The 18,449-nt window shown below is 41.0% G+C and overlaps 1 protein-coding gene and 1 non-coding gene across 4 annotated transcripts in view; both read right to left on the bottom strand.

The window, feature by feature from the left end:
* FBXO16 (F-box protein 16) overlaps positions 1-18,449 on the bottom strand; it is a 61,845-nt gene that overhangs the window by 8,190 nt on the left and 35,206 nt on the right. For 2 of the 3 annotated variants that reach the window (XM_066388523.1, XM_066388513.1), the window contains exons 5-7: positions 17,936-18,100; positions 11,001-11,233; positions 6,309-6,411 (exon numbers count right to left, since the gene is read on the bottom strand). In XM_066388523.1, coding sequence (XP_066244620.1) covers positions 6,309-6,411; positions 11,001-11,233; positions 17,936-18,100 — 501 coding nt within the window. The remainder of the gene's footprint in view (positions 1-6,308; positions 6,412-11,000; positions 11,234-17,935; positions 18,101-18,449) is intronic. The other variant, XM_066388532.1, reaches the window with a different exon arrangement.
* Positions 13,072-13,174, bottom strand: LOC136390276 (U6 spliceosomal RNA). Its single transcript, XR_010748700.1, has one exon. It is a non-coding gene; the product is annotated as a U6 spliceosomal RNA (small nuclear RNA).

The raw sequence follows: 18,449 nt of genomic DNA, 5'->3' as shown, positions 1-18,449 counted from the left end.
GTCAGTTGGTCCCCGTCTAAATATTCAGTGAAAGTGAAGCAGGTAGAATCACTCCTGTTGGAAACACCAGGGCAATTGATTCTCATAGCATGACACAACATGGGCGACGAGACAGAAGAAGCAAGCTCTGCTCTTTCACTGACGAGAAATGCAGGCACTCTAAGTGGGGTCCTTCCTGAGAGTTCACTTTGCCCCCAGGATTCTTAGCAAGTAGGCCTTTTCTCGTCTGAAATTAGAACCAACATTGTAGTTAGCAAGCAGTGGAATACACACAACGCAGAAATCATGCCACCGAGTTCAACACACACTCACTGTTCACTCTAGATGAGGTGCAAATGCCTGAGTGTGTGCTTGAATGGTAGGAAGCTATGGGGTCCGAGGGGACCCAAAAGAGGTGGGAATCCAAACTCTCATTGCCTACGTGGAAAAATGACATCTCAAAGAGGTTGAGTGACTGCTGAGTTAATGGTCGAGCTGAGGCTAGAAACCTGGATTTTCTGGTTCTTAAACGATTGTTGTTTCCAGGATAAAAACTGATTCCAAGAATCACTTTTGAGTATATATATTCCTTTCCCTCCCCCTTTGACATGGGGGGGGGGGGTGAGAAAGCTAAAGAAGCATTTGAACCTCAGGCACATACACATACACACACACACACACACACACTAACACCACACAGATGCAGCACAGTTCAGAGGCCAGGCAGGAAAAGAAAACATCTGGCTTACATTTCATACAGCTATGAATGCAACCGTATCTTACATAGTGGAAACCATGAGAGAAAGAAAAAAAACAAAGGGAAAAGATAAAGAAAACTGGAGAGAAGTAAGAAGGCAAAAGCGGGACTGAGAGAGAAGCTTATTCCACAAACTGGAGCCTGTGGCTGCCTGGCTGCCCCTCTCACAGCTGCTCCCCATTGGCTGGCCCTCACCTCTCCGTGCCGCTCAGACTGTTGCTATGGTGTGATTCTGACTGTTGTTACTGCTGCGACTACCGCTACCAGCTACTGTTTCTGCAACGCTTTGAGCCAGGCGCTGTGCTAAATGCAGTTCATCTGCCTCCCAAGCCAGTGAGGTTAGTGTTGTTATTAATTCCATTTCACAGATGAGAAACATAGTCTCCAAGAGGTTAACACTTGGCCAAACTCCCCAGGCTACTAAAATTGTGGTATTGGGCCATGAATCTGGGTGAAGTCCCTACCGTGCTCTTGGTCAGCAAAGTGAAAAATGAGATGGTATTTAATGAGGGAGAACACAAACATGTATCGTACTTCATATATACCTAGCATTTAGTTCTGACAACCATCCTTATTCCCATTTCACAGATGAAGAAATGGAGGCTCATCCAGAGTCACACTGTTCAGTAAACTGACTGCAGTTTACCGAAAACTGCAGGTCCCTCTGACTGCAAAACCCACATTCTTTCTTATCTTTTTTATCCTTCTTTCCCTCTGGAATTCTCAAGAATTTCACTGAACTGAATAATTAGCAATCTCTCCCAGAGCTATTTTTAGCTCGGCACATCCAAACCGAACAAGCAGGATCAAACAAACTCCTGGGGAGTCCACCAGCGCTGAAAGTCTATTAAAGACGGCCTGCCAGGAAACCGCTTTACAACTTTGTTTTGTAAACTCCCCCTCTTTCAAGTAATTATATTTTCTAAGGTTCAAAGAAAAAGACAGGAGACAGAAACCTGTTGTTATTGCCTTATTCATAGGATTCACGAAATAATGAATCCTTTTGGCTATTCTGTGTAAAGTCACCTTAGTCACAGCTGCGTCCCTCGTCCCTCGTCCCTCGGGTGTACCAGGGGAGAGGTGAGCGAACGTGGTAGGAAGCTATGGGGTCCGAGGGGACCCAAAAGAGGTGGGAATCCAAACTCTCATTGCCTCCGTGGAAAAATGACATCTCAAAGAGGTTGAGTGACTGCTGAGTTAATGGTCGAGCTGAGGCTAGAAACCTGGATTTTCTGGTTCTTAAACCGTTGTTGTTTCCAGGATAAAAACCAAGAGTCACTTTTGAGTATATATATTCCTTTCCCTCCCCCTTTGACATGGGGGGGGGGGGTGAGAAAGCTAAAGAAGCATTTGAAATCATCAGAATCAAGTGATCCTGGAGAGAGGTGAAGAAGGTAATGGCAGAGCTGGAATCATCCACGGAAAAGATAAGGTCTTATCTACAGCCATTAGAGCAAGTAAGGCATTAAAGGCTTTTGTTCCTTGTATCACAATGAATGCTCTGAAACAGCCAGCTTTTTGAGATCTGTGCTCAAATCAGAACATAGAAGTGAGGACATCTAACCTTCAAACAAAAGTTCACTGAGAGACAAAAGGTATTTGTTTTTATACTTAACTTGGTAGGAAAAAGGTGTGTGTGTGTGGGGGGGGAGAACGTGAAACAAGATGTCAGCTGGGGTCCTCTGAGTCCAGTCCCAGAACCTGGGAAGTCCAAAGCCCAGCCTCTGGGTTTTTGTGAATTGTCCCAAAGGGCTTTTGTTTTCTTGGCCTTCTAGACTTCCGAGATCTGGCTTCCAGGTAAATTGAGTAGAATTTACTACAGAGCTGTAAGGCAGGGTTTACTTCTCAGCAACAGCCAGGACATTTGATAGGAATGGGTAGTATTATTATCGAACACCTTCCCGGTCTCTCTCCCCTGCCTCCACTCAGCTTCTCCCATCGGGCGGGCTTCTCTCTCCCCGCTTCTCCCCTGCCCTCCCCTCTCCTCGCAGGAGCAGAAACAGCAAACCTTCATCTCCAGCCAAGCGGGTTTCCCCTCCTCTGAAGCTGAGGCGTCCCAGAGCATCCAAGCCCTTGAGGGGCATTTCTCTAACAAGCTCACCCGCGGCTTCCCCCCAAGAGACAGCTCCCTGCTCACCCTTCCCCGAAGAGGAATTGTGGGCGAGCTGTTATGGGTAAAAGAAAAATTTTTTTTTCACATTTTTACATGAGATGGGAAAATCTCTGGAGTTCAATTAAAATGGCACCTGGCTCCACTGTGGTGTTTATATTTTTAAACTGGCTTGTTTTGTATGGAGTTTTATAATCAGTAATAGTTGAGCATTTTTTGATGTTCATGGAATTTTAATAAGCAGTGTTCAAAATTGCAAAGCATTAGTGAGACAGTCTAGGTAGGCTTTCTTCCCATCCTCCATCAATGATTCACACTGAAAGGTGGTTAGAGGAGCGCTGTCAGGAAGCAACACCAACACTGAAAGCCTAAGGGGAAATCAGCCACCCTTCTTAGGGGCGGGCTCCGAGAACTGCAAACTATTAAATAAGAGAAAGCGTCACAAGCTCACATGTAGACTTGAAACTGTTGCCCTAAGAATGTTTCACTCTTTAGGCCCAGGGCTCAGTGGACAGAGTATTGGCCTGGTGTGCTGATGTCCTGGGTTTGATATCTGGTTAGGGCACCCATGAAAAGCAACCATCTGCTTCTCTCCTCCCCCCCACCCTCTCTCTCTCTTTTCCCCTCTCGCAGCCAGTGGCTCAGTTGAGGTCAAAGGCGCTGAGGATAGCTTGGTTGATTCGAGTAATGGCCCTAGACAGGGGTTGCCAATGCCATCAGGGAGCATGCAGAAGTCTGTATCTCCCCTCCTCTCACTAAAAAATAAAATAAAGTAAAATAAAAAGAATATTTCTCTCTTTAGAAAGAATGCTCATATTTGAAAGCTCTAAGTCAGGATAGGCGAAAAGTGAAGATGGTTCTGGTGGCCTGATGGCCACAGCCCTGGAGAAATGGCCTCAGGAATATGCTTTGTACTTTTACACTCCTGTGCTTTTTTTCCCTCTTCCAACCTTTCCATTCACCAAGCTTTAACTTCTCCAAATATCATATGCCCCCTTTTCTGTTTACAGGGGCAAGGAATACTCAAGTGTTCAGATCTCAGGAGCCTCTCAGGCAGACTTTGGGGGTCTGTCCCTTTTGTCCTTGACTTTATAACATGTCCCCCTAAGTTCTGCCTCCTTTCATTTCTCTAGTTCCTCCTAAAATCTTCCTAGATACACCTGTCTAACTGATATGAGAATGTTCTATCAAATGAATACACGATTTTTCCCCCATTACAATCGCACTTCTGCAGAGTCTCCCAAACTGCACAGAGGCAGTGGGCAGTGTTTTATTGACTCCTTACTCTCCTTAGGTCCCTTACTCAATGCTCACATCCTCTTTTCTCAGGCCCACATCCAGCCTTTCTTCATTTTCTCAATCATCTTGCATCACTTAATAAATATGTATTTTCCGATGGCTTTAGGCGACCCCTGTGTTTTGGTCGTTCGACCCCCGCCGGGGTCGCGACCCACAGGTTGAGAACCGATGTTCTAGGAGGTCCGTGGCCTGCAGTGAGGGCAAACGGCCACCTCGTGGGGAGGGGGCCTTAGCCACCTTCACCCTGTGGCCCAACCAGTCAGTTATCACAGACATCACCACCTCATCAAAGACCACCGCATACTTTTGGAGGGTTTAATTATGCTCTAAGCTTCTTAGCAAAACAACTAATCATAAATAGTGACTGTAATAAATGTATTCACATAAACAATACAAGTAAGTCAATCCAGTCACGCACTTCATTTATTAATAGCTTAATTGTTCTTTATCATTGTTTAATTTGCCCTGGTTTCCCTTTAATGAGCCGTGCAACTTTTAAAGTTTCAGATTTATAACAAACATTTTAACTTAAGCAAGCCCTGGGCAGATGGTTCATGTCAAAAGTCCACGGGGAAAGCTTCTGGTTTTAGCCTTTGATTTTTCTCGTTGTTGTTGTTGTTTTGCTTTTCAAGCTGGAGAAATGTTTGACAGCACTGATAATTTGTAAGCATACATCACCATCAACTTTTATCGTCCTTCAGTTCCCTGATCTCCCCCGGATTTCTCTCCTGCTCCTGGCTCAGGAGAAGCTGGGAAACCAGACAGAAGCATGCCTGAATGGCCCGTGTGATAAGCCTCATAAAGTTATTTTTCTCAATTAATGGTTTTCACTGACAATTTTACGGCCCCACTTTAAGCTTCTTCATTCCCTTGGGCATTTGTACATCTGCCTCTGAAAAGCCTCATCCAGTCCAAGGAAATTGGTCCCTCAGAATACAAACTGCCCTACTTTAAAGAGCTCATCTCTCTCCCTCTCTCTTTTTGAACGTAATAACACTTGAAAATAAATTTAAACAGAAAGTAATAGGGCTTCAAAGCAGAGCTATCAAAGTGATTTATTCATGAGTACATACTTATTCTTCTCCCAATTGACATCCATTTTATATTCATTTCCTTGAGTGTGTATCCTCAGCTTTTCCCTAAGTCTTTACTAATAATATGAACTTCTGATTCCACCCTCATTCCCCTCTACTTTGCACCGAAGACTCATATGTGCTAAAAGGGGTCTACTGGGGGTACAGAGCCACAATTTGAAAAGCTCTGCTATGAAATGATAATGCTCTCTAGGCACAATTACTGACTTTATTAGGTAGTCAATTAGATATTTTTTCCATTAGTTGCTTGAAATGCACTTTTATAATCACCCTCCACTGGTAGCAGGAAAGTGTACCTTTTTCTTAGGTCAGGGAAGCTTCGCTGGAGAAATTTCTATAGTCTTCTCCCCAAAAGACTCATAACAGAAGAAAAACTAAATGACAATAAGTTCTCAAAGCAGATTCATACACATCAGTTCATCTAGTCTTTTTTTTTTTTTAATTAAGCAGATGAGAAAACAGGGGCTCAGTGAGATCAAATAAAGGGCATCTTCAAGGTTAGACAACTTGTCAGTTTCAGAGACTAGGACTTAAACCACCACTTGATGGTTCTGATTAAGAAAACAGATTCAGCCCTGGCCGGTTGGCTCAGCGGTAGAGCGTCGGCCTAGCGTGCGGAGGACCCGGGTTCGATTCCCGGCCAGGGCACACAGGAGAAGCGCCCATTTGCTTCTCCACCCCTCCGCCGCGCTTTCCTCTCTGTCTCTCTCTTCCCCTCCCGCAGCCGAGGCTCCATTGGAGCAAAGATGGCCCGGGCGCTGGGGATGGCTCTGTGGCCTCTGCCCCAGGCGCTAGAGTGGCTCTGGTCGCAATATGGCGACGCCCAGGATGGGCAGAGCATCGCCCCCTGGTGGGCAGAGCGTCGCCCCCTGGTGGGCGTGCCGGGTGGATCCCGGTCGGGCGCATGCGGGAGTCTGTCTGACTCTCTCTCCCTGTTTCCAGCTTCAGAAAAATGAAAAAAAAAAAAAAAAAAAAAAAAAGAAAACAGATTCATTTTCACAAATAGGATTAGAGACCCAGTGATTTTCATCAGCATTATGGTGAGGAATCTTTTGAAAGCAATACTCACCAGTGACTGTGCTTTTCTTAGCTTAGATCTGTCCCGCAATGTATTGTTCTTATCACGTGACTGCCGGCTGGAATCTGGGGTCATGTCATGTCTTTTCTTTCTTCTGTAAATTGGCAAGCATTGGAAAAATCACAAATAATCATTTTAAAGCTCTGTCCATTTGATTTTGTTGTTCCTATGATTTAAAAGATTATCTTCACTCAACTGGAAACAAACCAAATGTCTATCAGTAAAGAACTGGTTGAATAAACTCTGGCACATCCATACAATGGAGTGTTATAAGCTGTAAAAAGGAAGGCAGTCTGTTTCTGTATACAACTGAGGAGTGATCTCCAGGATATACTGTTACACAAAAAAGAAGAAAGTGGGTAAAGGGGTATGTACTGTATACTATTATTTATTTTTTTAAAAGTGTGTGTGTGTGTGTGTGTGTGTGTGTGTGTGTGTGTGTGTGTGTTTCAAATGGAAGGATTACACCATAACATTTTTGAAAAACGGTTACCTATAAGTAGGATTCCAATATGACCCAATCGAGTATAAGGAACAGTATAGAAGGTAAGAACAGAAGCTAGGCTTTGCCATATGTATGTTGTTTTGTTTATTTGACTTTGGAGCCATCTTTGTTTGTCTCAACATTATAAAATAAAATAAAGAATAAAAATTCCTAAAATCTAAAAACAAAATGAAACAAATGATCTTGTCTATTGAGTTGGCGGCATTAGCACACACAGAATTACATCACGGGACTTTAACACAGTAATTTGTCTAAATATTCTTAGTAGAATATCTCAAGATAAAAACACAGGCAAAGGAATCTTAAATTGTTTTCAGTAATCCTATTGTTTGTATTAATGTTATTATTTGTTTTCTAAAACATCATATATATATTAAGTAAGTATGAGCAAACCATAGCCCAGAGGCCAACAGCAGCCTAATGCCTGTTTTTGTAAATAAAGTTTTATTGGAACATAGTCATGCTTATTTTTTTGCATATTGTCTATGGCTATTTTCAGGCTACAATGGCAGAGTTCAGCACTTGTGACACATGTCCTATAAAGCCTAATGCATTTTCTGTCTGGTCCTTTCCAGAAAAAATTCACCTAAAACAATGGATCTAGGCAATGATCATCAATGACCACTAATATCACAAAAAAAGAGACAATGAGAAATCTTGCACCCATAATAGAAATGCATGATCATTATATACTCAAGCCTCTAGATCTTACCACCAATATGGCCAAATACAGGAGACAGAGGGACTCCTGATGTTGGGAATACAATCAGCAAAATAGAGAAGGTAAGATGCTCCGGATAAATGACCTGTCTACAGCCATACCACCCTGAATGCGCCCGATCTCATCTGATATCGGAAGGTAGGATAAATGACCTGATTTCTACCACAAACAAATTATAAGAGAAAAAGAGAGAGAGAGAGAGAGAGAGAGAGAGAGAGAGAGAGAGAGGAAGGAAGGAAGGAAGGAAGGAAGGAAGGAAGGAAGGAAGGAAGGAAGGAAGGAAGGAAGGAAGGAAGGAAAGAAAGAAAGAAAGAAAGAAAGAAAGAAAGAAAGAAAGAAAGAAAGAAAGAAAGAAAGAAAGAAAGAAAGAAAGAAAGAAAGAAAGAAAGAAAGAAAGAACTGGTGAAACGTATGGATTAAAAAAAAAGATAAGTGACATATTGACCAAAAGCAATATGTGGACCTTATTTGGAACATGACTAAACAAACTAACTGTTTAAAAATATCAAACACTTATGAGACATTTATAAGAAATTATTTATTGATTTAGATGTGAGATAGTATCAAGTTATGATTTTTGGAGTCTATTTTTTTAAGGATGTACATTGAAATATGTATGAATGAAAAAATATGACATTTGGATTTGTCTCAAAACTAGCCTGCCCTGCCCTGGTGGGATAGCTGTGTTGGTTAGAGCATCATCCCAAAGTGCAGAGGTTGCTGGTTTGATCCTTGGTCAGGGCACACATAGGAACAGCTCCATGTTCCTGTCTCTGTCCCTCTCTCCCTTCTTCCCTTGCTAAAATAATAAAAAAAAAAAAATTTTAAATAGCACAGCAGATAAAGCATTGACCTGGAATGCTGATGTCACTGTTTGAAACCCCGGGCTTTCCTCATCAATGCACATATGAGAGGCAACTACTATGAGTTGATGCTTCCCGCGCTTGTCCTTCTTCTCTCTCTCTTTTCTCTAAAATCAATAAATAAGGTCTCCTTAAAAAATCAGAAATAACCTAGAGGAAGGGCAGAGTGGATAAGGAATAAATGAAATCAGATTGGTCCTGAATTGAAACCTGTTAATAATGCTGGATGATGGTTACAAGGGGTTCTCTTCTACTTTTGTATTTACTTGAACTTCCAATATAAAGTTTTATTTAAAAAGATCAGCTTTAGGCAGTATTTCTTGCTGCTTAATTTTCAAAAATTTCCCATAACTTTTAATTAAGAAATTTCAAATATACAGAATAGTTGAAAGAATAGTAGTGATTATCCATATATTCTCCAACTAGCTTCAACAATTGATAATATTTTGCTATTTTTGCTTTATTTCTTTATATGTATAGATGCATATATGTACACACATACATACACAAACCATATATCTACATTTGTCACATCATAAAAGAGTAAGTTGCAGATGCTTCACCCCTAAATACTTCAGCACTCATCTCCTAAGATAAAGACATTTGCCCACTTAGCCACTCTAGTGTCATCATACCTTGGAAAATGACCAGTAATTTCTTAAAATCATTTAATTCTCAGTCTATATCAAAATGTTCCAAGAATGCCTATGAAAGTCTTTTTTTTTTTTAGAACTGAATCCCATCTCGACTCAAACTGAACTTGGTTGTCTCATGTTCTACAACATTTTCCCCCCTCTTTTTTTCCCCATGACACTGACTCTGAAAGGTCCAAGCATCTGGTCTATTTTGGTGAATGGAGCCTATCTATGACTTAGGTATTACTATTATTGACATTTTATAGGTGTGGAAACTGAGGCACAGAGAGGTTAAGGGAGTCTCCAAGGTCACACAGCTAGAAGTGTGGGAGCCTGGATTTGAACCCAAGCGGTATGGTTCCAGAGCCTGTACACTGTCACTATCCTATGCTGTCTTGATGTTAATCTGTAATTCTGAAAATATGGTAGATGTATTAAAACATTCTTAAATATTCCAAAATTCTTTTCCTTAATTTCTTGGTTATCTTTTGTGTGCATATGTGTATTAACAAATGAACAGACACATATGTCTATGTATATACATAGATACAAATCTGTATTTCTTCTTTCTACATTATGGGTGGAATAGTATAGATACTCTTTTGCAATTTGCTTTTCTCATTTAACAATGTACCCTGGAAATCACTCCATATCTGCTCATAGAGATCTTCTTTATTCATTTTTAAAGTTGCCTAGTTCTCCATTGTGTGAATGGACCATACATAATTTATTTAACAAACACTCTTCTATGTATTATATGAGCATTTAAGTTATTTCCAACATTTTAAGTCATAAACAACGCTGCAATATATATCTTTGTGCAGATGTACTTTTGGTATTTTCAATTTTGATTCTTAGAAGTACGATTGCTAGGTCAAAATGTAAACACATGTGCATTTTTGCTGGATATTTTCAAATTTCCCTCTGTAAGGTCTGTGCCAACTGATATTCCCACCGGCAATGAGTGGATTCTATCAGTATTTGCTCACAGTCTCCTGAACAGTATTTCGCATTCCCAACCACAGGTGGAAAACTCTTGTTTTCGATTGCAGTTGGTTGAATCCATACATGCAAAGGGGCAAATGTAATGTTTTGGAGGAGTCAAAATTTATGTTGTTCAAGGGTGAACTGTATAATGTAAAATATATATGCTATATAATCTACATATAAATAATAGATAAATATGAAAGCCAGGCTTCTTGTGGCTTCTCATTGTCAAAGAAGGGAGGTGAAAATATGGGAAAAAGACTAGAATGAACCTTACAGTGGTGGATTAAAATTTGAGATATTATATATTTTAAAAGCTGTAATATTAAATCATTACAGCTTTAAAATACAAACGCATCCCAATGAACAGAGTGAAATCCCCACCACCAATTCCTTTCTTTTTCAATTGCCTTTTACTTTTCAGTTACTTTTTCAAGTGCATATGGAAAAGCACTTAGTATTTTCACAGTAAGTTCTATTTTCACCTTTTCATATGTTGAAGTGCCAGCAAATTGTTTCTTTTTATTTCTTCTTTTCCAAGTGAGAGGAGGGGAGATACAGTGACAGACTCCCACATGTGCCCTGACCAGGATCCACCTGGCAATCCCATCTGGGGCCGATGCTCTGCTCATCTGGGGCCATGCTTACAACCAAGCTAATTTCAGCACCTGAGACAGAGGCTCCACAGAGCCATCCTCAGCACCCGGGGCCAATGCACTAGAATTGAGCCATGGCTGTGGGAGTTGAAGGGAGAGAGAAAGAGAGAGAGAGAGAGAGAGAGAGTAAGAGTGAGAGAGAGAGAAAAGAGGGAAGGGTGGAGAAGCCGATAGTCATTTCTCCTGTGTGCCCTGACCAGGAATTGAACCTGGGACATTCACACATGGGGCTGACACTCTACCACTGAGCCAACTGGCCAGGACCACAAATTGTTTCTAAAAGCAAACAAGTGAAGAAGGGCCTGGAGCGTCTCACCCTTGCCACATCTGCTTGATGGGGTCACAATTGTCAAGGTAATTGAATCGAATGATATCAGTTGGATGCTTGTCAGAAGATCGCCATGGTGGGAGGTCTTTCTCCCCTGGGTGATTCTTCTTTCTTAAAGAGGAAGCCGATCGAAAGGCTGAGGAAGGAGACTGCTTTTCCTCTGCAGAACTGCTTGTCACTGGCTGAACATCAGCAATCACAAACTCATCTTTTAGAGGTGTCTAGAAGAAGAAAATTAACCATTTCTGTTCTTAACACACTGTAATAACAACAAAAACAGTAAAACAAAGAATAAGAATATCATCATCATCGTCACCATGATGGCAATGATAATGGTGACAATGATTACAGCAGCCATCAACAACCCTGGAGCACTTGCTGTGTGCCAGGCACTGTCTCAGGAAGTTTTCATGCATTATTTTATTTAACCTTCACAATGACTCTATTAGAGTAATCACTACTACTCTCATTTTAAAGAAGAGGAAACTGAAAATAGGGTAAACCAATTAATTGGCCTGTTACTACATGAGTATTAAGACAGAGGGTCAGAATTTGAATCCAGAACTGTCTTGTTTCAAGTCTATGCACTGAGCCTCTCTATAGCATACTGCCATCTCCTCTACTGCATCATGTATCATTTTTCTACAATTGCAGTTAATTTATCCATAAAAATGTATATATTAAAAAAAAGTGCTGCCGGACCAATGGTGATGTTGTGAATAGAGCATTGACCTGGGACACTGGGGTCCCAGGTTTGAAACCCCAACATCGCTGGCTTGAATGCAGGCTCACCAGCTTGAGCAGAGTCACTGGCTTGAGTATGGGATCAGAGATATGACCCCTTGGTTGCTGCCTGAGCCCAAGGTCACTACCTTGAGCAAAGGGTCAATAGCTCAGCTGGAGCCCCTGGTCAAGGCACATATGAGAAGCAGTCAATGAACAACCAAAGTGCCAGACTATGAGTTGATACTCTCATCTCTCTCCCTTCCTGCCCTGCTCTCTCTCTCAAAAAAAAAAAAAAAAAAAAAAAAAAGTGCTGCAGCCCTAATTACCTATAACCCATACAATTTCAAGTTATATCAGGGTAGTAGTTTATAGATTTTATCAGTTATCAAAACCTCATCCACTCTCCTAAAATACTTTTGCTTTAATTTCCCAAATTGAAAGTCTATTTTGTGTGTGTGTGTGTGTGTGTGTGTGTGTGTGTGAAATTCATAAAGTTTTTATGTGGTTGTAGCCTAAGGGAAATGGTATTGGTATGTTGAGAAGCCATTAAAGGCTTAATTTCTGTTCTTTAAGAGATTAGAGAAGCTTTGCTGGGTGAATTGGTTTGCTTGAATTGCTTGTGAAAATTAAGAAATTCCCCAGTCCCTCCAGGCAGAATCACTTAGTTTCTTATCCTTGTTTCAACTGCTCTTTGTATATATTTCTACTACCAGAGAGCACTTACTACCCATGTATTTGTCAATGTCCTAGGCCACCAGACTAGGCTCCTTGGAAGTATGGCTAAGATCACAGCACTCACAGCACCCAGCACATAACAGTTTTTTAAAAATATTTACTCATTTAATGAATGATTATAATCTGGTAGATAAAGCAGCCATTTTTTATTTATATAACTGATAGCTCATTATTGGTTTACTACTCAATATTTTGTGCAGATTGCATTTGGAATGGACATTAATTTCACTTTTCTGAGCTTATACTGCATGAAATCTCTCTGCTGTTGCTGGAGAAGGTCTTGTTAATACTACTAGGAATACATGATAATAAAAATTAATTTTGGGGGGAACACTTCAGGTATAAATGATAGTAATTACATATAAGTAAACATCATTAATTCTGAAAAAATATAAAATGCTTGACACTTTAACATAATAGATGATAATGGAAACTGTGATGACTGTTTGCATTAAGTAAAAAATATTTTGTTCATCTAGTCTGTTTGAGAATTTTTTAAATTACAACTATGCAGATTTTTTTTGTTAAATACTTTTGTTTGCCTATACTGAAATGATCACAAATCTTTTCTCTTTTATTCTGTGAGTTACATTGATTGATTATTTTTTAATGCTTCACATATTTGCATTCCATCTTTGTGCGGGGTCCATGCTAATCTTCTTTGTATCATTCCAATTTTAGTATATGTGCTGCCCAAGCAAGCATGATTGATTTTTGAATATTATGTCAAACTTACTCTCCTTGAATAATCCCATTTGGGCATTGTGTATTATTTCTGGATTTGATTCACTAGTACTTTAAAGGATTTTTATGTCTGTGTTCATGAGAGATATTGGTCTGTGGTCTTGTTTTGTTTTCTTGTAAAATCTTTATCTGGTTTTTTGTGGGTGGGGGGTTATTTTTGTTTTGTATTTTTTCTGAAGTGAGAAGCAGGAAGTGAGAAGAGGGGAGGCAGACAGACAGACTCCCGCATGCACCCAACTGGGATTCCCACGGCATGCCCACCAGGGGGCGATGCTCTGCCCATCTGGGGCGTTGCTCCGCTGCAACCGGAGCCATCCTCAGCCCCTGAGGCAGAGGCCATAGAGCCATCCTCAGCGCCTGGGCCAACTTTGCTCCAATGGAGCATTGGCTGCAGGAGAGGAAGAGAGAGATAAGAGAGAAAGGAGAGGGGGAAGAGTGGAGAAGCAGATGGGTGCTTCTCCTATGTGCCCTGACCAGGAATCAAACCTGGGACTTCCACACACCAAACCGATGCTCTACCGCTGAGCCAACCGGCCAGGGCTGGTTTTATTATGAAGGTAATGAGTTCAAAAGTGTTCCCTCTTCCTCTATTTTCTGAGTTTATGTAAAAATTGGTATCTTTTCCTTAAATATGTGATATTTAGGTCTAAAGTTTTGTGGATAGTTTTAAAATTAAGATTTATTTTTAAATTGATAAAGATCTTTTCATGCTTTCTATTTCTTGAGACTGTCTTGGTAATTTGTGGTTTGCAAGAATTGTCCATTTCATCTAGGTTGTTGAATTTAGGAACATGGAATTATTTGTAATATTTTCTCATTATCATTCCAGTGTCTGCAAAATCTGTCATGATGCCTCCCTCTTTCATACCTGCTACTAGTAAGTTATGTGTTCTCTCTCTCTCTCTTTTTTTTTTTTTGTGAGAGGAGGGGAGATAGTGAGGCAGACTCCTGTATGCATCCCAACCAAGATCCACCCAGCAACCTCTGTCTGAGGTTGATGCTCTGTCCACCTAGGGCCATGCTCACAAACAATCTATTTTTAGCACCTGAGGCAGAGGCTCAAAAGAGCCATCCTTAGTGGCCAGGATGGACACACTCGACTCAATCAAGCCATGGCTGTGGGAAGTGAAGAGAGAAAGAGACAGAAGGGAGAAGAGAAGGGAAGAAGAAGCAGATGATCGCCTCTCCTGTGTGCCCTGACCAGAAATTGAACCAGGGACATCCACCATATGCCAGGTCAATGCTCTACTGCTGAGCCAACCACCAAGGCTGTTCTTTCTTTTATAACTTATCAGTCTAGCTAGAAATTTGTTAATTCTATTTGTTTTTAAAGAAGCAGTTCTGGTTTAGTTTTCTCAATTATTTACCTTTTTGTTTTGTTTTGTTTTGTTTTCTGAAGCTGGAAATGGGGAGAGACAGACTCCCACATGCGCCCCACCGGGATTCACCGGCATGCCCACCAGGGGCGATGCTCTGCCCACCAGGGGGCGATGCTCTGCCCCTCCGGAGCGTCGCTCTGCCGCGACCAGAGCCACTCTAGCGCCTGGGGCAGATGCCAAGGAGCCATCCCCAGCGCCCGGGCCATCTTTTGCTCCAATGGAGCCTTGGCTGCGGGAGGGGAAGAGAGAGACAGAGAGGAAGGAGGGGGGGGGTGAAGAAGCAAATGGGCGCCTCTCCTATGTGCCCTGGTCGGGAATCGAACCCGGGTCCCCTGCACGCCAGGCCGACACTCTACCGCTGAGCCAACCGGCCAGGGCTAATTATTTACCTGTTTTTAATTTCATTGATCTTTGCTCTTTATAATTTCTTCCTTCTATCAACTTTGGGTTTAACTTTTTCTAGATTAAGTCTTTTGAAATTATGTTTCTTAGAGCTGAGAATGTGGTTTTACAGACTGTTACAAAGTTCATTCTAGTCCAGTCCTCTTATTTTAAGATTGGGTAAGTAGTATTAACCACTACCATCTGCTTTTAAAATGTTTTCATGCTTGTCTGACCAGGTGGTGGCCCTATGCTCAATGAATAGAGCATCAATCAGGGATGCTGAGGACCCAGGTTCAAAAACCAGCCTGAGTGCGGACTCACCAGCTTGAGCGCAGGGTCACTGGCATGAGCATGGGATCATAGACATGACCCTATGGTTGCTGGCTTGAAGCCCAAAGTCACTGGCTTGAGCAAAGGGTCACTGGCTCAGCTGGAGCCCCCCAGTCAAGGCACATATGAGAACCAATCAATGAACAACTAAAGTGTCACAACTATAAGTTGATGCTTCTCATCTCTCTCCCTTTCCGTCTCTCTCTGTCTCTCTCGCTAAAATAAATAAACAAAATATTTTCATGCCAGGTATAAAGTACTTGGGGAAGGGAGACAGTGATGGGACTGAGGGAAGGTAAATTAAGCTCTACTCTAGTGGCTGCCTGTAGGCACCATCATTGGAACAACTTTGCAGAGAATTACACAAATTATTCGAGCATAGGGCTGACAGTTGACTTTAAAACCATTGTCAGATGATTTTATTAACACTCATCAGATGGCTTTATAACCTTAGTCTTTCTAAGAAATAAAATTATTAGTTGATTTTATTAACCTTTGTTGTTCTAATTTAGGTCGATTTAACAGAAAAACTCAAGATTAATATAACAAAGTACTACTCCCTACAGAAGTTTAATAGCAAGCAAAGAGGTAGAAATCCTATTGCATCAGAAGCAGGCATTATTATTTTATTTATTTATTTATTTATTTACAGAGACAGAGAGAGAGTCAGAGAGAGGGAGAGACAGGGACAGACAAACAGGAACAAAGAGAGATGAGAAACATCAATCGTTAGTTTTTCACTGTGACACCTTAGTTCATTTATAGCTTTCTCATAAGTGCCTTGCCCGGGGGGGTTACAGCAGACAGAGTAACCCCTTGCTCAAGCCAGCGACCTTGGGCTCAAGCTGGTGAGCTTTGCTCAAGCCAGATGAGCCCCTACTCAAGCTGGCGACCTTGGAGTCTCAAACCTGGGTCCTCTGCATCCCAGTCCGATGTTCTATCCACTGCGCCACCACCTGGTCAGGCAGAAGCAAGCATTATTTTAAATATATAGTTATGCAGAAATATTTTGTGGACGAAGAGTTATTATTGAAGACAAAGCATTGAAGCCAGTTTTATATATAATACTCTAAATCCCTTTTTATGAAGTTGGCTAATCAGTTTTCTCTCCTCTGCACCAAAACAGCTTAAGCTCCAGGTACTCCATGGCTTTCCCTGCTCACAAATGAAAAGGTCAAGAAAAGCCTTATGAGAAAAGATGTCATAGCTACAGTAATTTTGAAGATAACTTTTCCATCACTGCAGTTTAAAATTTACTTTTAGCAGTTTAAAATTTATTTTTAAAGAAATCCTCGCTGGACCAGATGGTGGCACAGTGGATAAAGTGTGCTAACTAGGATGCTGAGGACCATGGTTCAAAACCCTGAGGTCGCCAGCTTGAGCGTGGGCTCATCAGCTTGAGCATGGGGTCGCTTGCTTGAGTGTGGGATCATAGACATGACCCATTGGTTGCTGGCTTGAGCCCAAGGTCGCTGGCTTGAGCAAGGGGTCACTGGCTCTGCTGGATCCCCCTAGTCAAGGCACATATGAGAAAGCAATCAATGAACAACTGAAGTGTGTAACTATGAGTTGATACTTCTCATCACTCTCCCTTCCTGTCTGTCTGTCTCTCTCGCGTGCAAAAAAAAAAGAAAAAAAGAAATCCTCACAGAGCACACCAATAACTAAAATAGGAAATACTAGTTTTATCATTGCAATTGTGACCATATTAATTATGCATAGTTTATTATTATATTAAATGTAAATGGATTCCACTTTCAGAAAATACAATAAAACTAACCTAAAGAGCAATTTAGAAGTTGACTATTTGTATTTCAAAGGGATTCTTCAATTTTAAAAAGGATTCATTGCAGCTTTTTCATAGAATATAATACCCCTGTGGTTTTAAAAATCATTTAAGAAATTAATTTACACATAATTTTTCAGGAACTCATTTATTATACGAAACGATGCACAATTCTGCTTGTGTGTAAACCATGCCATAAATAAAGGCTCATAAAAGTTACCTAATTAACTATGACTATAAGAATAAATATAAACATGGTTATAATGCATAGAAAACCACTAGAAAAAATATTCTTGTATTATTTACTTTTTATGATTATATGGAAATGCTCTACCTTGGTAATTTCTATCCTAAAAAGAACATTAGTATGTCCATTATGCCCTTCCCTAATAATAGATTTATTGGAAAAGTTTTCCTTATAAATGATACCAAAATAAAGTTCAGCTCCTCTAGAAGAATTGTAAAACACTTGAATTAGTAAAGTAGAGTTTGATGACCCATACATAACAAATACAGCACATTACCCACAGAGTCCCAGTGTCAGAACTGTTGGGAGTGTGAGACAGGGACACAGAAATCCAGGACCGGTATAGTGAGGAGCCCCACAGTCCTAACCTCCCGCGGACTGTGGTTTGGGAGTGTCAGATAAGGGCTCTCAATGGACATGGTTATCTTGAAAAGGGCTATTAAGTTCTCAGGAAAGGAGAATTTTGAAGTCATAGTATACTTCCCTTGAACCAACTAACTTCTCCAAGTTCAAGTGTGATCACTTAGTCTAAGTTCTAGAATTCCTAAATAGCTGATGTTTGCAAGTTTGTTGCATTTTGTCCTAAATTTACCTTAGGCTTGGAAACATGAAGTTCTTTTACCATTTGAATGTAGTGCTTCTTCCATATCCCCTGCTCAAAGGGAGTTGGAGAGAAATTGATGTACCAGTTAAACCGTAAACATTTGAGCATCCAGAGCTGATCCAGCTCAGTTAAGTTCTTCCAGTGCCAGCTCACCTGGAGAAACAACAACCATTGTCGGGGAAAACAAACTACTCAGTTTACATGTCTACTTTCTCTAGGTTTTAAGCTGTCACCCTGGGCCCTAAATAATTTTTCTAAATCTTTTCCTCCAATTCACAGCTTAAATAGTTACCTGCTACCTTAAGTGCTTCCTGCCCATGCAGAATGATTTTCCTTTTTTTTTTTTTTTTTATTCATTTTAGAGAGGAGAGAGAAAGGGAGAGAGAGAGAGACAGAGAGGGAGGGAGAGAGGAGAGAGAGACAGAGAGAGAAGGTGGGGAGGAGCTGGAAGCATCAACTCCCATATATGCCTTGACCAGGCAAGCCCAGGGTTTCGAACCGG

The sequence above is a fragment of the Saccopteryx leptura genome, chromosome 1, assembly GCF_036850995.1.
Source record: "Saccopteryx leptura isolate mSacLep1 chromosome 1, mSacLep1_pri_phased_curated, whole genome shotgun sequence".
In the NCBI taxonomy this organism is placed as follows: domain Eukaryota; kingdom Metazoa; phylum Chordata; class Mammalia; order Chiroptera; family Emballonuridae; genus Saccopteryx; species Saccopteryx leptura.
The sequence above is the reverse complement of the archived record's forward strand: the minus strand, read 5'-3'. Positions and strand labels throughout refer to the sequence as shown.